The 21,080-nt window shown below is 38.3% G+C and overlaps 1 protein-coding gene across 1 annotated transcript in view; it reads right to left on the minus strand.

Moving 5' to 3' along the window:
- Positions 1–1,366: 1,366 nt before the first annotated feature.
- Positions 1,367–21,080, minus strand: part of st6galnac5a (ST6 (alpha-N-acetyl-neuraminyl-2,3-beta-galactosyl-1,3)-N-acetylgalactosaminide alpha-2,6-sialyltransferase 5a) — a 45,800-nt gene continuing 26,086 nt past the window's right edge. The window contains 4 exon segments of the mRNA XM_077514598.1: positions 1,367–2,268; positions 2,270–2,489; positions 4,088–4,195; positions 11,397–11,809. Coding sequence (XP_077370724.1) covers positions 2,197–2,268; positions 2,270–2,489; positions 4,088–4,195; positions 11,397–11,809 — 813 coding nt within the window. The 3' untranslated portion in view covers positions 1,367–2,196.

The following is a 21,080-nucleotide window of genomic DNA, read 5'->3' on the forward strand; positions in this document are numbered from 1 at the left end:
CAGACATAAAAGCAATTAAATCGGCAAGCAGCGATAAATTGGGCTTCCCACACTCTGAAATTCTCAGAATGATTCATGACGTTAATTGGCGTAGGCAAAACTTTTTTTTTTTTTTTTTTTTTTTTTTTTTTGCAGTGTCGCATTGCTGGTGTTATTTGGATAGGGCTCATTCGGGGCTGGATTGGCAAAAAATGATGTTTATTGATGATGTTTCAGTTTGCTATCTATGATAGATGTCACGATAAGGACGATATCGTGATATCGTGATATTAAAACTGCCACAATATTGTCGTCGTCATGTTCACAATATTTAAAAGGACCACATCTGTTAAAAAAAAGTCAGGTTGATTTCCATTTCTGCAGTTCTAGCACCCTCTAGTGGCTAGTTTATTAGTGCTATATAATTTTCACGAGGGATGTTTTGGCCTTCTATGTTTAAAATCTATGCTAATTGTCAGATGAAGGGGAACCTAATTTGCTTGTGAAGCGATCAATGTGTGCTTGCATTAGCAAGTAAGTACCTCAATATTGTTATTAGAGATTTCAGGTGGTTTATATGCATTGCTGTTATGTACAAAAGCACAAGATTGTGTTTTTTTTTTTTTTTTTTACAATATTGTGATCTTATTTATTAAATATCGACAACCCAACACACACACAATATCATGATAATTATCATATTGTGATGTTTGGATATCGTTTTATCCCTACTATCTATTAAGGCCTGGGTTTAAAAAAATAAAAATAAATCAAATACAGTGTTCCCTCGCTATAACGTGGTTCACTTTTCACGGCCTCGCTGCACCTTAAGCATGGAAGAATGTTATATTAATGGAATTAAACCATAATATTTCAATGCTGTGTAAATGGGGATGTAACAATCATGGCAATATGGCGATATTAAAACTGCCGCAATATATCGTTGCCGTCATGTCACGATATAAAAAGAAGCACGTCTGTTTAAAAAGAAAAGTCGGGTTGATTTCCATTTGTGCATTTCTAGCACCCTCTGGTGGCAATTTTTGTTTAGTGCAGTTTAATTTTCACAAGGCATCTTTTGGCCCTTCTATGTTTAAAGTTTACTGATTAGTATTTTCTAAATTTGAGTAAAACATTTTTTTGTGTGCAAAAATCGACTTAGAAATTCGTATCCGGACTAATCGGAATCAAATCGTAATGCGAATGGAATCGTCAGGTACGAGGCAATTCACACCCCTAAAATTTACGCTTCGGCATTTTTACACATCAGAATTGGTTTGCCGCCATCTGATGGCCATTTTGCTGTCAAAGTGAGTTGAGGAAATTCCTTGAAGCGAAAGTAGCCCTTTGCTACCATCTTGTGGCATCTATAGGCAATTACACGGTGTTGATTATTAGACTTCGACGTGACTTTATTGATCCCTTTGGGATGGCTCCCTCTGGGAAATTTACATATCCAGCAGCAATAACACATAATAAAATAAAAAATGATTCAATCAATCAATAAATAAGGTTATTATACCAGAGATTGAAATAATAATAAAAATTCAATCAATCAATAAATAAGGTTATTACACCAGAGATTGAATTAATATTAATAATAATAAAAATAAAATAAAAATTCAGTCAAACAATAAATAAGGTTATTACACCGGAGATTGAATTGGATTTTCAGTATGTGTTGGTTAGTTATAAATCTCCTGCAAATCACAGAGGTTCCATCAAAAACGTGCCCCTCCCCCTCCCTTCAGAATTGTTGCTATGGTGCATTCGACTTGTGGATTTAATGAGATTCCGAGTAAAATCGACCTGCGCGCTGACTTTTGATTGACGTTTATATCGAGTTTGTGGATGGTGGTCACGATTGAAAGTGGAAAATGCAAATGAAAAATTGCGCGATATATTTGGCAAGTCAACACATTTTGGGTGCGAACGTGCCCTTAAAAAAAAGGAAAAAAAAGAAAAAAAGAAACCTCTTCCATCTTTGAAAAACATCAAAAGTTTAACTTACTATTGAACTCCACACACATACATGTACACAGAATGATTGACATTGCTGCAAGCTCTCCCGAGTGAGCACGAGTCGACGACGCTCCTCGTGTAACTGCGCCTTCGCAGCGCGAGGAGAAAAAAAAAAAAACGTGGGTTTGTGACTTTGAACGTCTTCCGTGCGACTGCTTTGGCAGCCGCCTTGAAATCTTCCCCAACAAGCGTCAATCAGGATCGACGTGGAATCCCGCTCGCGCTCGGCGCCCGATCACGTTTGGCATCCCTCGGCGCCGCCGCCGTCGGGGGCGCTGCGGTTGGCCGGCAGGGGGGCGGGGCTCCAGTCGGGCTGGTAGAAGTGGATGTCAAACGTCCGCGCCCAGTCGGCGAAGACCCGCTTCTCGGTGATGAAGCGGTGGTGGCTGCCCCGGCGGCCGCGCTCGTGCGAGATGTACATGGCGCACTCGTCGGGGCCCCGCGGCTCGTAGTAGTGGTAGGGCACCGATGGGTGGTCGGGGTCCCGGCTGCGGACGCACGGCAAAAAAAAGATGTCTGAGGCACACATTCTGACAAGACTTGAAAGTACACTATATCGCGTTTTTTTTTTTTTTTTTTTTACAGTGTAGTGTTTTTGTTTGTTTTTTTGCAGTAGGTAGGGCTGGGTGATTTTGCCTAAAAATAAAATCTCCGATTTTTTTCACAAAAAAATCGATTTACGATTTTTTTCTCTCGATTTATTTTATTTATTTATTAATGTTTAAAAAAAAAACTAAAAATGACATAAGTCAAAGTAATATTTGCTTTTATTTTATCAAACAAAAAATAAAAACTTTAATAAAAACAAATAAAAATTAAATAATTATTAAATTATTTATATATTTATATATAATTTAAATACATTTATAAATAATAATAAATTTATATAAATACATTTTTATATATTATTTATATATAAATTATTAAATCAAACAACAAATAAAAAATTTAATAAAACAAATAAAAATTAAATAATTATTAAATTATTTATATATAAATTTATAACTAATAATAAATTTATATAAATACATTTGATATATTTATATATTATTTATATATAAATTGTTAAATTAAACAACAAATAAAAACTTTAATAAAACTTAAATAATTATTAAATTATTTATATATTTATATATAAATTTATATAAATTTATAACTAATAATAAATTTATATAAATAAATTTTATATATTATTTATATATAAATTGTTAAATTAAATAACTAAAAACTTCCCTTTCAAAATTAAAGTGTCTGCCTTAAATAAAATACTTCTAGAAACAAATCAAATACATTGAATTACATTTATAAAGTGCAAACTTAGAACTTTTTTTTTTTTTTTTTTTTTTTTTTTTTTTTTAGTAATTGACAGAAAACTCAAAACAACTTTTGCTTCTATTGTAACATAAGTAAACATTTCCTTTTCAAAATGAAAGTGCAAAATGTCATGAAATAAAATATTTGTGGAAACAAATGTAACATAACATGTTGAATTACATTGCAGTGCAAACTTGGAACTTTTTGTTTTAGTAATTAAATGACGGTAAACTCGAAACTTTTGCTTCTATTGAATCTAACACTTAACATAACTAAATATTTCCCTTTTCAAAATGAAAGTGCAAAATTTCTGCCTTAAATCAAATACTTTTTGAAAGTAATAAAAATATATTCAATAAAATATTTCATTCATTAAACATATGAAGTCATGTGATTAATTACAATTACAAATTTTAGTCTCCTGACACCCCTAATTTGAGAGTACACACACTTTTTTTTTTTCCTCTTTGAGATGCCTCCGGGTGACATGTAACGGTTTTCTGTAACGCTCATAGTCAATTTCATGGCGTTAAGACGAGAACAGCTGTATTTTTTTGGGGGGGGCCTTAATCCTTAGTCCTTTGGTTTTTACACCAGCTAATCCTTTTTTTTTTAAAGATACCCCGTTCACACTGTCGCGAACACTAATCTGTCACTAATACCTCAGATGTTGCTGAAATATTCAGCATGCTCTTTTAACACTGATCTTTACATGCGCAAACATTCTGGATGCTTTTTTTTTTTTTTTTCCACGCATCTCCACCGCTCTCACCTGCAGAAGTCGGGCGAGACCATGCCGTAAACGTTGATCCGATCGCACAGTTCCAGGGCGATGGTCATCGTGAACCAGCCGGTGCTCAGCCACGAGTTGGATATCCTCCTGCGAGAGAGAGAAAGCTTAGATGGATGGAGCGTGTTTGATTTTTTTTTTTTTTTTGCATGTGATTAAAGCGAAGGCTCGTCTCAACCCCGCCGCGGGATCGTTGGCGCAGCTCGGCGGCGTCATTAGGAGCCGCGGCCGACCCGTCGCGTATCGAGCGATACAAATGAAGCCCGTCAAAACCGCGGAAGCCTTCATCAGAAAGTGGCCTTAGCGTCCAATGACGGATGATGACCAGACAGACAGTTTTGCGCTAGCCTCAAATGGGATACAGTTCCTCTTGAGCAGGAAAAAAAAAAAGAAAAAGAAATCTCTTTAATGTAAAAAAAGTCCTTCAGACCCTCAAGGGTTCTGCCAGATGAGAACATGTCAAATTTGCTGTGGATTTTTCATGGCTTAGCAGTCATGACTGCGTTGGGGAGAGAGAGAAAAAAAAACTTGCATCTCTAAACGCGCTAAATAAAATAGAAGAGTTCAGCTCCCTGTTAAAGCCTGAAAATGAAAAGGAGAAATGTATCATTGAAGACTCTTCAGTACATGTCATTTTTGCGACAAAAAAAATCTTGTTGTTGGGTTGATTGAAGTCATTTTGCATTATTGACGGCTACAGAGTCTTTGTTGTTTAGGAAAACAAATATGTTCGGGAAACATTTCTTGACAATAATATGTTATATGTGGTCTAAACATGACATCCTGATTAATATTACATTTGTGGAATATGAGTTATGAAGCAAAATCCAGCCGTTTTTTTTTTTTTTCGCATTCCAGGAGGCGGCCATTTTGTCACTTGCTGTCGACTAAAGATGACATCACAGTTGCGCAGGGCTCAAGCAACGACCAATCACAGCTCATCTGTTTTCTGAAGCTTAGCTGTGATTGGTTGTTTACCTGAGAAACTGTGATGTCATTTTCACGCGACAGCAAGTGGCAGAATGGCCGCCTTGGGATATCGATAAAACTGCTGGATTTGACTGCTAACACAATATTAACCAAAATATTGTGTTTAAACTAGTGGGGCTGCATTAAACATATTATCAAGAATTTTTGTGGGTTTGACTTCCTCTTTAAGCTCATTGAAAGACAAAATTATCTTTGACCTACCTCTATATGAAAACACAACCGCGTTGGGTTTGTTGAAATTTGTCTGTCTCCAAAAACAAGGCTCATTCGTTGAAGGTGTTCAATTTGCTAGCTCAAGTTAGTTAGTTAGTTAGTTAGTTAGTTAATTGATTAGTGCCACAAGACCTTCTCTAGTTTTGGCAAACTGTATTGCTATTTTGTTTTGTACTATACAAGCTTAATTTGAACTTAGCTTGATCTTATTAATGTAAAAATGACTCATTTTATATGTAGTAAGGTTCATTGAAGACTAAATTGTCTTAATGAAAAAACCTATTGTTCGATTTATTGAAGACTAAATTGTCTTTGCTGTTTACAAAACAAACTGCCAATAAATAAATAAAAAAAACTGCCATTAAGATGCTAACTTGTCTTCTCAGTACATGAGGCTCATTGAAGACTAAAATGTCTTTGATGTTTATGAAGACAAATAGATTAGGGAAACATTTCTTGACAATAATATGCCATATACGACCTCACTAGTGTAAACATGACATTCTGATTTTTTAATTTGTGGAATATGAGTTATGAAGCAAAATCCAGCAATTTTTGCCCATCTCGGAGCGGCCATTTTGCCACTTGCTGTCGACTGAAGATGACATCACAGCTGCTCAGGGCTCAGGCAGCGACCAATCACAGATCACCTGTCTTCTGAAGCTGAGCTGTGATTGGTTGTTGTCTGAGACCTGAGCAACTGTGATGTCATTTTCACGCGACAGCAAGTAGCAAAATGGCCCCCTCGTGATATTGATAAAACTGCTGGATTTTGCTGCTTAGCTCATATTCCACTTACACGATATTAACCAAATTTCTGTATTTAAACAAGTGGGGCTGCATTAAACATATTGTTACGAATTTTTGTGGGTTTGACTTCCACTTTAAGCTCCTTGAAAGACGAAATTATCTTTGACCTACCTCTATATGAAAACACTACTGCATTGGTTTTGTTGAAATTTGTCCGTTTCCAAAAACAAGGCTCATTCATTGAAGGTGTTCAATTTGCTGGCTCGAGTTAATAAATAAATAAATAAATAAATCCCACAAGACTTCTTTAGTTTGGCAAACTTTTATTTGTACTCTACAAGCTTAATTAATTTGAACCAACTTGAGCTTAATAATGTAAAAACTCTTTATATGTCGTAAGATTCATTGAAGACCAAATTGCCTTAATGAAAAAAAAATCCTACATTGTTTGATTTATTGAAGACTAAATTGTCTTTGCTGTTAAAAAAAAAAAACTCTGCCAATAAGAGGTTAACTTGACTACAGTACACGAGGCTCATTGAAGATTAAAATGTCTTTGAAGTTTGTGAAAGCAACGGCCATGTTAGGTTCACTGAGGACACTAATAAGTCTCTGAAGTTTACAAAAAACGCTTCTTGCTCTTTGATGTTTTATGAAAACACAAACACCCACCTCGTTACGTTCATTGACAACTAAATTATCTTGCGCGTTTACAAACAGAAAGCTGTCAATGTGATCCGCAGTGCCGGCGCATTAATGCTTTTTTTTTTTTTTTTTTTTTTTAAATTCTTTTGCCCGTCTTTCATCTTGTCGAGGCGACGTCCTCTCAAGGAACCGGCGTGTCCTCATCGTCGCCGTGTTTACGCGCGTGTCGATGAATAACACGGCGGCAAGCCGATTTATCCCTTTAGTTTATCCCATCAATGTTTGCTTGCTACTTTCTGGGCAGAATCCGACAATTTACTGAGCTCTTTAATCGCGTGTTGATTTTGCTGCCACGTGCGTCAACTTTTGAACAATCTTACCGAAACGGCTTTTATGGGTGAATCTGCACACGAATGTGATTGACAGGTCCCCGTTGAGTGGGAAATCAAAACAGAAACGTTTTGACGACCTGACCTGCCTCCCAACAGCTTCACTTTACTGAATTTAAAAATAATAATAATAATAATAATTCCATTTTAACTGGGAGCAGGGGTGGAGCTCCCGCCACACATGTAGGGTAATATTTTGATGCCTGCCATAATTAATTTACGTGCATGTTAAGTGTATTTATGAAGAACACATTTAAACTTGATCTATTCTAGATGCCAATTCAATTCTTATAGTTCATATTAGGGGTGTTAAAAAAAATCCAGTTGGCAATATATCGCGATACTACAGCACGCAATTCTCGAATCGATTCAATTGGCAACCGAATCGATTTTTTTGATGAAAAAATATTCAACAAAACGTCTAACTTTCACACCTTAAGCATGGAAGAATGTTATATTAATGGAACATTAAGCCATAATATTTTATTTCAATGCTGTTCTAACATGAAAAAGGTTACGACCTGTTTGTTAAATGCAGTGGCTCACAGTTATAACACTGAAGTTTGAGATCAATAAATAATAGATTTTCATACAAATCTTACAGTGTTCATGTACAAGTTTACTGAATGGTATTTTATAAATTGAGTAAAAAAAAAAATCGTAACAATCGACTTGTAAATCCATATCGGGATTAATCGGTATCGAATCGAATCGTGACCTATGAATCGTGATACGGATCGAATCGCCAGGTACTAGGCAATTCACACCCCTAGTTCATATCAATCATTTTAACTTTACATAGCCGAGAAATTATCATACCATGCTCAGATATCCAGAACACTGCTCCATATATTCTAGGGATATAACAATAAAGTCAATATCGTGATATTGTGATATTAAAACTGCCACAATATCGTCGTCATCATGTTCACAATATTTAAAAGGAACACATCTTTTAAAAAAGTCACATTACTTTCCATTTCTTTCCATTTGTGCAGTTCCAGCACCCTCTAGTGGCTCGTTTATTAGTGCAATTTAATTTTCATGAGGGATGTTTTGGCCTTCTATGTTTAAAATCTATGCTAATTGTCAAATGAAGGGGAACCGAATTTTCTTGTGAAGCGATCAATGTGTGCTTCCATTAGCAAGTAAGAGCCTCAATATTGTTATTAGAGATTCTAGGTGGTTAATATGCATTGCTGTTATGTACAAAAGCACAATATTGTGCTTTTTTTAGTATGAGATCTTTTTTTTTTTTTTTTTTTTTAACAATATTGTGACCTTTTTTAAATATTGCCAACCCTCTCACAATATCGTGATAGTTATCGTATCGTGACCTTCATATCGTAACAATATCGTATCGTGATGTTTGGATATTGTTACATCCTTAATATATTCATCATGCAAACAGTTGGAACAACCCTAAGCAAAAAAAAGCAGCATTTGAAATTGTGATTGGCTGTTCGCTAGCAAATCAATGCATTGAGACACAAAAACAAAGCAATTATAGCAATTATATAGTAAATTAAGATCAGCAGAATGTTTGAGCAGAACTTGATCCTGCTTGTATCATAAATGTGTCGCGTATTGATTAGGATGTTTACATTTTATATTATGAAACCCTAACTGTGACAATAACAGCATAGCATTGTTTTCTGTTATGATATGGTAACTTATGCAAGTGTCAAATATGAGTATTAACTAGGAGGTGGGACAGTACTGTAAAAAAAATTCTGTGGTGGCACAAACTATTATTATTGCTATGTATCGGTTTCTTTTTTGGTACAGTATTGACAAATATGCTTTAGTATTACCTCAATGATGCTGTTTCAACCAAAGGTCAATATTGTGACGTATCATTATTTACTGATCCAGTATCAATAGGAATAAAGTGGGGAATAAAGTGGTCAAGAAAATGGATGCATGGATGGATATTTTTCCTCATTAAAATCCAAGTAAAAACAATATTGTTTTGGGGGGAAGGCTGGAACGGATTAATGGCATTTCTATTCATTTTAATGGAGAAAAATGATTTGGCATACGAGTCATGGAATGAATCTAACCCGTATCTTTGTGTGTGATTTTTTTCTTTTATATATAATCCAGAGTTACTATATATTTTTTTCTTTTTCTTAAATTCTAGAAGATTGATTTTCCCTTTCTTAATTTTGTTTTAAAAACACTTAATCAGTCTCGTGAACACACACTGAGAGACATCTGTTAGCTCCTCTGCCGCTGTTATTAAAATGGGAAGATGTAGAAACTCCCCTCACGCTGTGTTAATTACCTTGACTCTAACAGCAGGACTTAAACGCAAATGATTATAATAAATAGACACGTGGAGGCGTGTTGATCGCACCATCGGTTGCCCAGAGAGGCTCTCCGCGGTTACCCGATGGGAGCATTTTTTATTTTTTATTTTTTTTCAAGTAACACTGCATGCGCAATAACAAGTTAAACTCCCCCGCTCTTCACAATCATTAATTCCTGATGTCGCAGCGGCGGTAAAACATGAAATGAGAACGGCGGCCGCTTAATCACGGCAAAGCGTTTGCCGTGATTCAAGTCGCCGGGGCGGCGATGAATGTCCGAGCCGTTCACCTCCGACCTCCCCCTTCGCAAGGCAATTTCCCTGCCGACGTCCGTCTTAACCGAAGTGGCGTTCAATCTCCTCCGACGCGGCGAACAAAAAGCTCGGGCAGCGAGGCTGAAACCAATCGAGTTACTTTTTTTTTTATTCACCGTTAACCCTCAGCTTTACTCCCAAAGTATAAGAAACTTCTTCCTGGAAGCTATTACGTCGAAGATTGTCTCCTTGAGCGAGTAAAAGGGAGAAGTGCATTACAACAAACAACAAGGGCGCCGAGTAAAATAAATACCTTCGCCAAGGCTTTTTGCTACGTTAAATGGAACTCGGCCAAATGGTAATGGCTTAAAAATCATAACCTTGACAATCAATCGCAACCATCCAGAGAATGCAATTCTTTGTGCACCTTGAATTCTTCTCACCTGGCATATAAACCTTGTTTAAAAAAAAAAAAATTTCAATGTTTACAAAACAAACTGGTGCAGTACGTACAGTGTACACTCGGGTTTGTTGAACTTTTTGGGTCGAGACCACTCACAGGGGAAACTTTTTTTTTTTAGTCCTAACGCCAATCAAATACTACCACGTGTATCCCTAAACGTTCTAGGACTTGGGGGTCACGTTGAACCATTCGAGGACAACAAAGACAACAAAAACCTGCTGAACAGCAAACCAACATTTGTGCATATTTTTCACCAGAATCACTCAAACCTTTTAATATAATTGCAAAAATATTCTAGGCCTACTTATGTTTTAGTATAGGGCTGTATAAGACGTGGTGTTAAGACTGCCATCTTGTGGGGAATGGTGATATTACAACTTAAAAGGCACAGCGATAACCGATATTTGGAGCCGATATTCATTTTCACTAAAAAGGGAAAATATTCACATCAGCGTCAAAATTTCGTTATATCATATGTTTATTGATGTTTATTAGGGTTAGTAAATATTGGGAGGGTTTGTTTTTTTTCCTTTTTTTTAAATCCTAGTAAATAGACATCTTTTTAAAAAATCTAACGTTCTGGGATCTCCCAGGGGCAGTAGTATGTTTTCAAAAATAAAAACATACAATTGTTTTCTACACTAAATAAAGTATTCTAAAATTTCAAAATTGTACTTATCGTAGTTTTAATTTCAAAGAACGAACAAAAAAAAAAGTTCCCTGAAGTTAACACCTTTTTTTTTTTTTTTTTAATGGATCTATTATCGGACATATGATTTTTTAAAATAGCCGATACTGATACTTGTCAAAATGCTGAATATCGGCACCGATAATCGGCCCAGCCGATAATCGGTCTATCCCTTATGTTAATGAAAATGCGCACAACTTCAGCTCTTTGACCTTCTCTTTTTCAGTGCAGTCTTACTGGACTTCATTGTCTTTGATGCTGCTGTTACATGTACATTAGGTACTACAACACTAACTTGTCTTTTATGTCGGACTAACTTGTTTTTGATATCACCAAAACGTAACTTATGTACGTGTTTTCTCCAAACAATTAACTTGTCTGTGATCTTAAACTAGCTTATCTTTGATTTAATTAAAACTAACTTGTCCTTGGTGGTTATGAAAACACAACTATGACTTTATGATGTCTTTGATGTTACGGAAAACATGATGGGAGGTTAACGAAAGCCTCAGTTGTCTTTGACAACATATGTTACAGTACAGTAATTTAAAAAAAAAACAACAAAAGTTAAGGATCTTGGATGTTACCTGTCCTTGCCAGTTTCCCTCTTGAAGAGGTCGTCAAACTGCAGCATCTTCTGCCAGGAGATGATGTAGACTTTGAGCGCGGGCAGCACCTGGCTCATGAGCCGCAGGTTGTTGTACACCAGGCCCTTCCCGTCGCGCCGCATGTAGCTGCTGGGCCCCCAGAAGATGAAAACGGCGTCCTGGCTGGCGTTGAGCAGCTGGTTGCGACTGCGCAGCACGCGCTGCATGCTGGAGTGAGCGATGACGCGCAGCGACGTGCGGCGGCCCACGTCGGACGCGTAGCCCCCCGCGGCCGGCGCGTCGTTCATGCGGATGACGCACTCGGCGCGGTCGATCTCGTGGCCGCGCCGGCCCCCGATCAGGTGGCCCGAGCTGGTCACCAGGGCGCACGTCCGGCAGTGCATCTTGAGGGGCTGAGCAAAAGGGAGGGGAAGCGGTCAAATATGGCAGCCACAGTAATTCGGGAAGCAGTATCGTGTAGTCATGCAGACAATAGGGATGTCCAAATGTCACAATACGATATTAGAACGAGATGAAGCTCACGATACGATAATTATCACGATATTGTGGGGAGTTGGCGATATTTAAAAAAGGTCACAATATTGTAAAAAAAATAAAAAAATAAAAAAAAATAATAATAAAAAAATGAGCTCATACAAAAAAAAAGCACAATATTGTGCTTTTTGGACATAACAGCAATACATATAAACAACCTCCAATCTCTAATAACACTTAATATCGAGCCACTTACTCGCTAATGCAAGCCCACATTGAGTTCCTCCTCGTATTGACTCGCATCACAAGCATATTACAATCCCCTTCATCTGACAATTAATGCATTTTAAACATAGAAGGGGCAAAACATCCCGAATGAAAATTAAACTGCACTACAAAACTAGCCACCAGAGGGTGCTAGAACTGCACAAATAGAAATCAACCTGACTTTTTCAACAGATGTGAATCTTAAAAATATGTGAACATGACGACGACAATATTGTGGCATTTTTAATATCACGATATTGCCAGTATCGTTACATCCCTAGCAGACAACATAGAATAGTACTTGTACTAGAAAAATTGGGCAAAATTCCAAAATTAGTCAAAATGGTCCAGGTGAAACGTACAACCAGGAATGATTTATTTATTTATTTTTTCTTCTTCTTCTTTTTCCTTTCAAAATCTCTTCAGAAATCTCAAAATCCTGAATTTTACAAGTCGTGTTAATTTTATTAGCCAGTTTTAAATTTAGTCTTTTTTTAGTCCAGTTTCAGTCACACTTAATCCTCATCCCTTTTTCACATCGAGTTCATCGAAGACTATACGGTTTTTAAAGTTTACAAAAACTTGCTACATATATGTAACACGCCATGTTTATCCAAATTGTGTTTCTCCCCAAATCCTGTAAAGGTTGTATCTCGTGGTTGGTTTGTTCAGACGAATGCAAAACAGACAGAGATGCACACACCTGGGGCAACTTTGGTAGAAAGCTTCACGATGCGTTTGAAGTTTAAAACGCTTTGTTGACAAATGGGGAGCGACGGCACCTCCTGGGTGCGTGCAGCTTGTCATTGCGTGCTTGCCGATGCCTTCAAACACGCGGCCTTCACAAAGGACGCCGGGAAAGGATTCTTACGCCCACGCGCGGAGGATGTACGCGGATGATGTTGCGAGGGAGCAATCGCACGAATCCGAATGTTGTCAGATGCGCGCTGATGGCTAGCTGTTTGGTTAAAAATCGTACTGTACAGAGTCGCACTATGCTGTAAAGATTGCAGCTAATTTTTATCACAAACTGTTGCTACCAACATCAAAACATCATCCTGAAATCATGCTCAGTTGCTAAATGAAGACATTAAAAAAAAAAAGCTCAAATTATTTACGCTGTTATTGTAGAATGTGTCATCTGTTTCTAGCATTAGCAGCTTGTGGCTAGCTCTTTTACTGCCACGTTATCAAAAAAACAAAAAAAACTGATACGACAAAGGCTTTGATCGTTCACGAAAAGAGATGCAATGCTTCCATCTGCCGGCCATAGAGTGTTTTTGATTCCACAACCCATTGACCAGGCAGCGCTGCACATAAACGTCACACTGAGAAAAATGAATAAAATAAAAAAACTTAGTTGACGTCATTTAACGTTTATGGTGGCATACGTTGTGATTTTACTGATTGTTATTAAACGTTTTTGGCGGTCAAAGAGCTAGCAGCTAGCCGGCTAGTGGCTAGCAGCTAAGTCGCTAAGCATGTAGGCTGGTAAGAGCCGCCGGACTACTTTTCAAAAGCAGAGTAATTGGCGAAAATGACAATTTTTCTTTAACAGACCTGGCAAAATTGCTACTACAGTTCTAACATACGTCACTTAGTCTCTCAGTGCAAAGCTCACGGATGTTTCTAGAGAAGAGAATCGTTTTCTGCTACGCACAGTTTAAATTCAAGAAAAAAATGTTGACTATATAACAATGCAAAGCAATTGACAATTCCGAACATCCTGGCATTTCCGCATTGTGAAGTGCTTCCTTTTATATGATGACAACAAACGGAATATTGTATAGCTTTTGCCTATGACTAGCATACAAACCGGGCAGATTGTTGTAGTAGTCAAATGACATTTCTTCACATTTTTGGAAAAAAAACTATAATCCTCACAAATCAAATTACAATGATCCAAAGTCCAATACTTTTTAGTGAGCGGAGAACATCATTTCACAACCGCCATTTTGTCTTGGGACGTAAGCTTGAAATTGTCAATAGGTGGATAATTATTAAGTGAAATGTGTTATATGTTAGGTTCGTTGAAAACCCCAAATTGTTCATTTACGGTACATTAAGTTCATTGAGAACTCTTAATTTCTCTTCAAAATGTATAAAAAAATTGATTGAAGACTCTTAATTGGGCACTCCGAATTGTCCCTAGGTGTGATTGTGAGCGTGCATGGTTGTTCGTCTCTGTGTGCCCTGCGATTGGCTGGCAACCAGTTCAGGGTGTCCCCCGCCAACTGCCTGAAGCCAGCTGAGATACTGAGAGAGGCTCCAGCAGCCCCAGTGACCCTTGTGAGGAATAAGCAGTCAAGAAAATGGATGGATGGATGATTGAAGACTCGGGTTTTTCCGAAACTTGAACATTTTGTCTTATGAAGACTAAATTGTCTTTTACGATTACAAAAATGTGTAAATTGGATTTGCTGTAGATTTCATTTTGTTTTTGAACTTTATGAGAATACGTATTGAAGACTCCAAATTGTCTCAGATTTGGACAAAAACATGTAAATTACATTCATAGAAGACTAAACTGTCTTCGAGACTAATGACTTAAAAAAAAAAATAAAAAAAAAACTTCTGACAACTGGTACATTAGGATTCTGTTTTTGTTGCATCCTGTTAAATAGCATAAGAGGGTGCAACCACTGTAAAAACATAATTGGACAAAATGGGCGTCATTTATTATAGCAGCTGCACTGCTTCAAAGTAGCACAGAAGTAGTGTAGCACTTTACAATTCAGTGAATGCAATGTATCAATGTCACAAAATAACTAGTAACGTGTAATATATGGCATAAATTGTAAGCTACAACTCTGAGTCTGTCAAGCTATGCTACAACATACATTCTTTATGCATTTTTGTGTGTTTAACTGCACCTGGAACACTCTTTAACGATGTTGTGAAATATGGCCCCAGCAGGGCTGACATTTATTTACATGCGAGCCATCGCAAACACAGGCGAGGGTGATCAGAGCAGAGTGGTGATCATCTGATTCATAAGAGGATAAGCGATGGAAAATGAAGATAAAAGAAGGTAGAAGGAGATGTATGGAAGCAGCGGGAGTCGTTTCATGCTTGATGAAACATGGCGCTAATGAGGTCCTGGTGGTCTTCGCCACCTTACGGCGGGCCCCTCCTCCCCGCATGGCAACACTTTGCCGGCATCTCTTCGCTGCAGTGGAGGCAGGTTGCAAGTTGTATTTGCACCCAGGGGCCCCTTAAACGCTTCGCAGCCCGCCTCCGTCTCCAGAAGCGTCATCTCGCCTCGCCGGCCACCAATCGCTCTCTTCGGGGAGGTCATTAACTGCCAAACAAGGCTCTCCATCTCACCTGGACTCATTTGACTTATTCCTGGCGGAGCGACCTGACAACTTGATTTATTCCAAATGGCTTGTCCTAAAACTTTTGAGTTTTATGGCTTATTCCTGCTGGAGGGAGTCATGTGACTTATTCCAACAGCGGATCCTCGCATCTCTGCTAATTTTAATGATTCCGACCGTAGGGTCCAAACAGCTGGAGTCTTGTGACGTATTCCACAGGCCGAGCGTCATAACAACTGGAGTCATGCGAGAGTCCTAATGACTAAAGTCATGTGACTTATTCAAGATGGACAGTCGTATCTGGAATCACTTGACTTATTCCAGATAGACGGCCTTAACATCTGGAATCATTTGACTTTTTCCAAAAGGATCATTTGACTTTTTCCAAAAGGATCATTTGACTTATTCCTAACCTGGAGTCATGTGACTTATTTCGAATGGATAGCCCAAACATCTGGAATCATGCGACTTAACTTATTCCAAATGGACGGCCCTAACATCTGGATCATTTGACTTATTCCAGATGGATGGCCCAACCTGGAGTCATGTGACTTATTTCGAATGGATAGCCCAAACATCTGGAATCATGCGCCTTATTCCAAATGAACGGCCCTAACATCTGGAACATTTGACTTATTCCAGATGGATGGCCCAAACTGGAACCATGTGACTTATTTCAGATGTATGGCCAGAACATCTGGAATCATGCGACTTAACTTATTCCAAATGGACGGCCCTAACATCTGGATCATTTGACTTATTCCAGATGGATGGCCCAACCTGGAGTCATGTGACTTATTTCGAATGGATAGCCCAAACATCTGGAATCATGCGCCTTATTCCAAATGAACGGCCCTAACATCTGGAACATTTGACTTATTCCAGATGGATGGCCCAAACTGGAACCATGTGACTTATTTCAGATGTATGGCCAGAACATCTGGAATCATGCGACTTTTCCCAGATGGACAGTCCTAACATCTGGAATCACTTGACTTATTCCAGATGGACGGCCTTAACATCTGGAATCATTTGACTTTTTCCACAAGGAACATGTGACTTATTCCTAACCTCTGGAGTCATGTGACTTATTTCGGATGGACAGCCCAAACATCTGGAATCATGCGACTTAAAAACTTATTCCACATGGACGGCCCTAACATCTGGATCATTTGACTTATTCCAGATGGAAGGCGCAAACTGGAACCATGTGAGTTTTTCCAGATGGACGTCCAGAACATCTGGAATTATTTGACTTCTTTCAGCCGGACGGCCCGACCAACTGGAACCATGTGACTTATTCCAGATGGACGGTCCTAACATCTGTATCATTTGACTTATTCCAGATGGACGGCCCGAACTGGAACCATTTGACTTATTCTAGATGGACGGCCAGAGCATCTGGAATCATGTGACTTTTTCCAGATGGACAGTCTTAACATCTGGAGTCATTTGACTTCTTTTAGATGGACGGCCCGACCAACTGGAACCATGTGACTTATTCCAGATGGATGGTCTGAACTGGAACCATGTGACTTATTCCAGATGGATGGCCAGAAAATCTGGAATCATGCGACTTTTTCCAGTTGGACAGTCCTAACATCTGGAGTCATTTGACTTCTTTCAGATGGATGGCCCGAACTGGAACCATGTGACTTATTCCAGATGGATGGCCAGAGCATCTGTAATCATGCGACTTATTCCAGTTGGACAGTCCTAACATCGGGAATCATTTGACTTCTTCCAGGCTGAGAGTCATAACAACAGGAGTGATTAACTTATTCCAGATGTGATGTTCTAACAGGATTCATCTGACTTATTCTAAACAGTGGGTCTTAACACCTGGAGTCATGCAAATTGTGGGGAGGGCTCAACCAGATTCTCACAACTGGATTCACTGACTTATCTCAAGTGACAGGTCCAAACATCTGAATCATGTGACTTATTCCAGATGGACAGTCCTAACACCTGGATTCCTTTAACTCATTCCAGGTGGAGAATCATGACAAACTGATTTTTTTAAACTAGTTCCAAGTGGCGAGTCCAAACAACTGGAGTCATGTGACTTATTCCAGGTTGCGCTTCCTAGCACCCGCAGTCATGCGTCGTCTTCTCGACGAAGCGTCCTGCGTATGTGTGTGTGTTGGCGAGCAAACATTCCCCCTTCCTAATAAATCAGCGGCGTTTCACATTGTTCACGTCGTCAGCTCGCATGAATCATTGATGTGCTTGAAATTGCCCGTTTTGTACTTCCCGAGCGCTGGGAGCGTAACAACATTCACTGTCTCGTTGATTAGGCAGACGTGGTTATGATCGCCGTCGGGCTATTTTGTCTCATTGGAGAAACGCATCGAGCAAGGCATGAAAACAGACGTGGCGCTGAATCAAATGGTTGCTCAGTAAATGGCTGCAAAAACATTTTATTTCATTGTTTTTTTAATAGCACAAAACAGCTGCACTACTTTTTGCCTGGGACATTATATAGATACAGCCAATGATCTCCTGTGATAAATTATGATATTTGACAGCTTAGTTTCATGTATAAATGAATTATATCGGAGAAGAAAGGAAAAAGTATTCTAGTGAATTTATCGTAATTGGGTGTATCATATTTTACAGTAATTGATGTGACGCTTGGTGGTGCAGAGTAGCTTTAACACATTAAACAGGTTAAATATGTCGTAATTAAATTGAAATATATCGTAATTGGACTGAATCGTATCATATCACTAACTAATTGGAGTTTATAGGCTCAGAATATTGCATTGCATCGCTCCACAAGAGATGATTTGATACGGTTTTTGATATATGAGGTGCGAAACAATTCAAGGACGGTTTGACTTCAAAGTGGAATCAGTACTGCCGTTCCCTTGTAAGACGATAAATAAAAGACGATTAGATACGTATGTCAATACACTTCAAAGTGGAACCATTCGGTTTGATTCAATGCACTTGCACCTTTTAAATCAACACACGAGTTTCCAGTTCAAAACGTTTTTGTTACAGTCCTATTAAATAGTGAACCGTATCGTACTGTAATTACTAGGGGTGTGAATTGCCTAGTACCTGACGATTCGATTCGTATCACGATTCACAGGTCACGATTCGATTCGATACCGATTAATCCCGATACGAATTTATAAGTCGATTGTTGCGATTTTTTTTCATTCAAATTTAGAAAATACTAATCAGTAAGCTTGTAGAGTGTAAGATTTATATGAAAATGTATTATTTATTTATCTGAAATTTCAGTCTTAGAGGTTGTAATCTGTTTCATGTTTGAACAGCATTAAAATAAAATATTAAGGCTTAATGTTCCGTTCATATAACATTCTTCCATGCTCAAGGTGTGAATCCTAACCCGAAGTCAGACGTTTTGTTGAATATTTTTCCATTAAAAATGGAAGTTTAAAAATTGATTCACACACACAAAAACAAAAAAAAAAGGCAATGATGATAAGACGTTGAATCGGTAAGACTAATGAATGAATGAACAATTCTGAGCTCTTAAAAAAAAAAGAAAAAAAAATCGATTTTTTTTTAATTGAATCGATTCGACAATCGCGCGATGTAGTATCGCGATATATCGCCGAATCGATTTTTTTAACACCCCTACTAATTACAATTTACTGTAATTAGAGTTAATCGAAGCAACACTTGTTTTAAAGTGCTTTATAAATAAAGTTGAGTTGAGTTGTAATATGAGTTAATCATATCGTATTGTATTTGGAGTCAAACGCAAGAACTCGTATCATGACACATTGAGTAGCTTTATACGTGTGATTTGTGTATTAAGAGTGAACCGCATATCATAATTTGTCATTAGCTTGAATTGTACCGTATTGGGTGTTATTAATTGTACCCCATCGTGTAAATGAGTATACTGACGGCTCACATGATGACAGCTCCACGTCCAACTTTTTGTGTACAGTCGTCAGTCCATGAAGGCCACCTTGTCCCATTTCCGCACATGCGACAACCTACTTTGATTACGCTTTGCTTGCTGAATGTCCCAAAATAGTAACGCGCAGACAGACAAGGGCCAATCATGCGTTTGTCCCTCTGTCGCCTCCCGCAGCGTGGCTCGCCTTTCATATGTGGCTCTTTTGATCTTCCCAAAAAATATGAAAGTGACTGATTTATTTTAGTATTAAATTATTTATTAATCTAGTACCAAAAAAAAAAAAGTGGGGGGAAAACTTCATTTTTTTTAAATAATGTTTTATAATGCAATTTGTGGGTTCAGAGTAAAAAATAAATAAATAAATAAATAGAAAAGTAGGGCAGAGGAATGAATTAGATAATTAATATTTAATTGTCAGGTTTACTTTACCTGGAAGTTTGACAACGAGCATTAGAAGTAGCAGCTGCCACACTAAATCCATCATCCATATTATATTAGCAAGCATTTATTTTAGTGTCAAAATGCCGAAACAGTAAACAGGACAAATTATATTAAAATCCATGTCAATCATAAATTAGTAAGTAGAATAAATGTACATGTTTTATACAGTATATTATAAATTTGAGACTCCTGCTCTTTGGGGGGGGACATGAGTTTGATGAATAAAAAAAAAAAAAATCCACGTGTATTGACGACCAATGAAATGCATTTGAATTAAATAATTTGAACCCCCAAATTATTAAAAAAAAAAAAAAAACTCCAATCTGCATTTTCATTTGTAAATTTTATGAAAAATGGGGTTTCCCCAAAAAAAAAATAGATAGAGAGAGAGAGAGATGTCCTCTGTATGGAAAAAAAAATAAAAAATCTTTGGCTTCATCTTTGCGCCAAGGAACGATGTTGAAGTGAGTTGATTTAGACAAAAGTAGTGCTTTGCTTCCATCTTGTGGCCGTCTTGGTGCTAAGGAACTACATTGAAGTAAGTTGAAGAGCCGCATTTCGCCAAAATTTGTGCTTTGCTGCCACCTTGTAGCGTCTATCAATCAATTACAAACCTTTTTATGTTACGCATCAATTCCACACGTATTTTCGCGGACGGGTTCGATCACAAATGGCGTAACGCTGTAAATGTTGACGCGAGCGTGAGACACGCAGGCGGTAGGCGTCTAATAATATCGAGTGTGTAATTAAAACAGTGGGAAAAAAGGGCCCGGGACCTGAGCGCCCGTGACGTTTTCCGATTGGCTTCACGCTGGCCGCTCACGGGGCTCGTAGCCGCTCACGCGTAACACAGCCGATAATTGCTCCTTTCCCGACGTCCGGATCCGTCCCCGGAGGACCCGCGAGCGGGCCATTACGCCTGATGGATGCCGTGCCCCCTCTAGAGCAGAGAAATAGCATTCCAGTGTTGTTATTGATTATTTGGTGGGGCGGCGAGGAGCACGGTGGGGGAGGGGTGCGGGGCGCCGGGGAGGGAGCGAAGGCCGGCTAGCGAGCGCGCCGGGTGGGGAGGAATTGGCCGAAGCTACAAGATGGCAATCATGCCGCGCCGCAGGGCGCTGTCTGGTGCTTCTAAACGGCATTTTTTTTTTTTTTTTTTTTTTTTTTTGCGGTTGCTATTTTCCAAAGTGAGGAAGGTACCAGAATGTCTCATCGAAACCTTGAAAGTTATCAGCAGTCTTTTTTTTTTTTGTTGGTTGG

This window comes from Festucalex cinctus, chromosome 1, assembly GCF_051991245.1.
Source record: "Festucalex cinctus isolate MCC-2025b chromosome 1, RoL_Fcin_1.0, whole genome shotgun sequence".
Classification (NCBI taxonomy): Eukaryota; Metazoa; Chordata; class Actinopteri; order Syngnathiformes; family Syngnathidae; genus Festucalex; species Festucalex cinctus.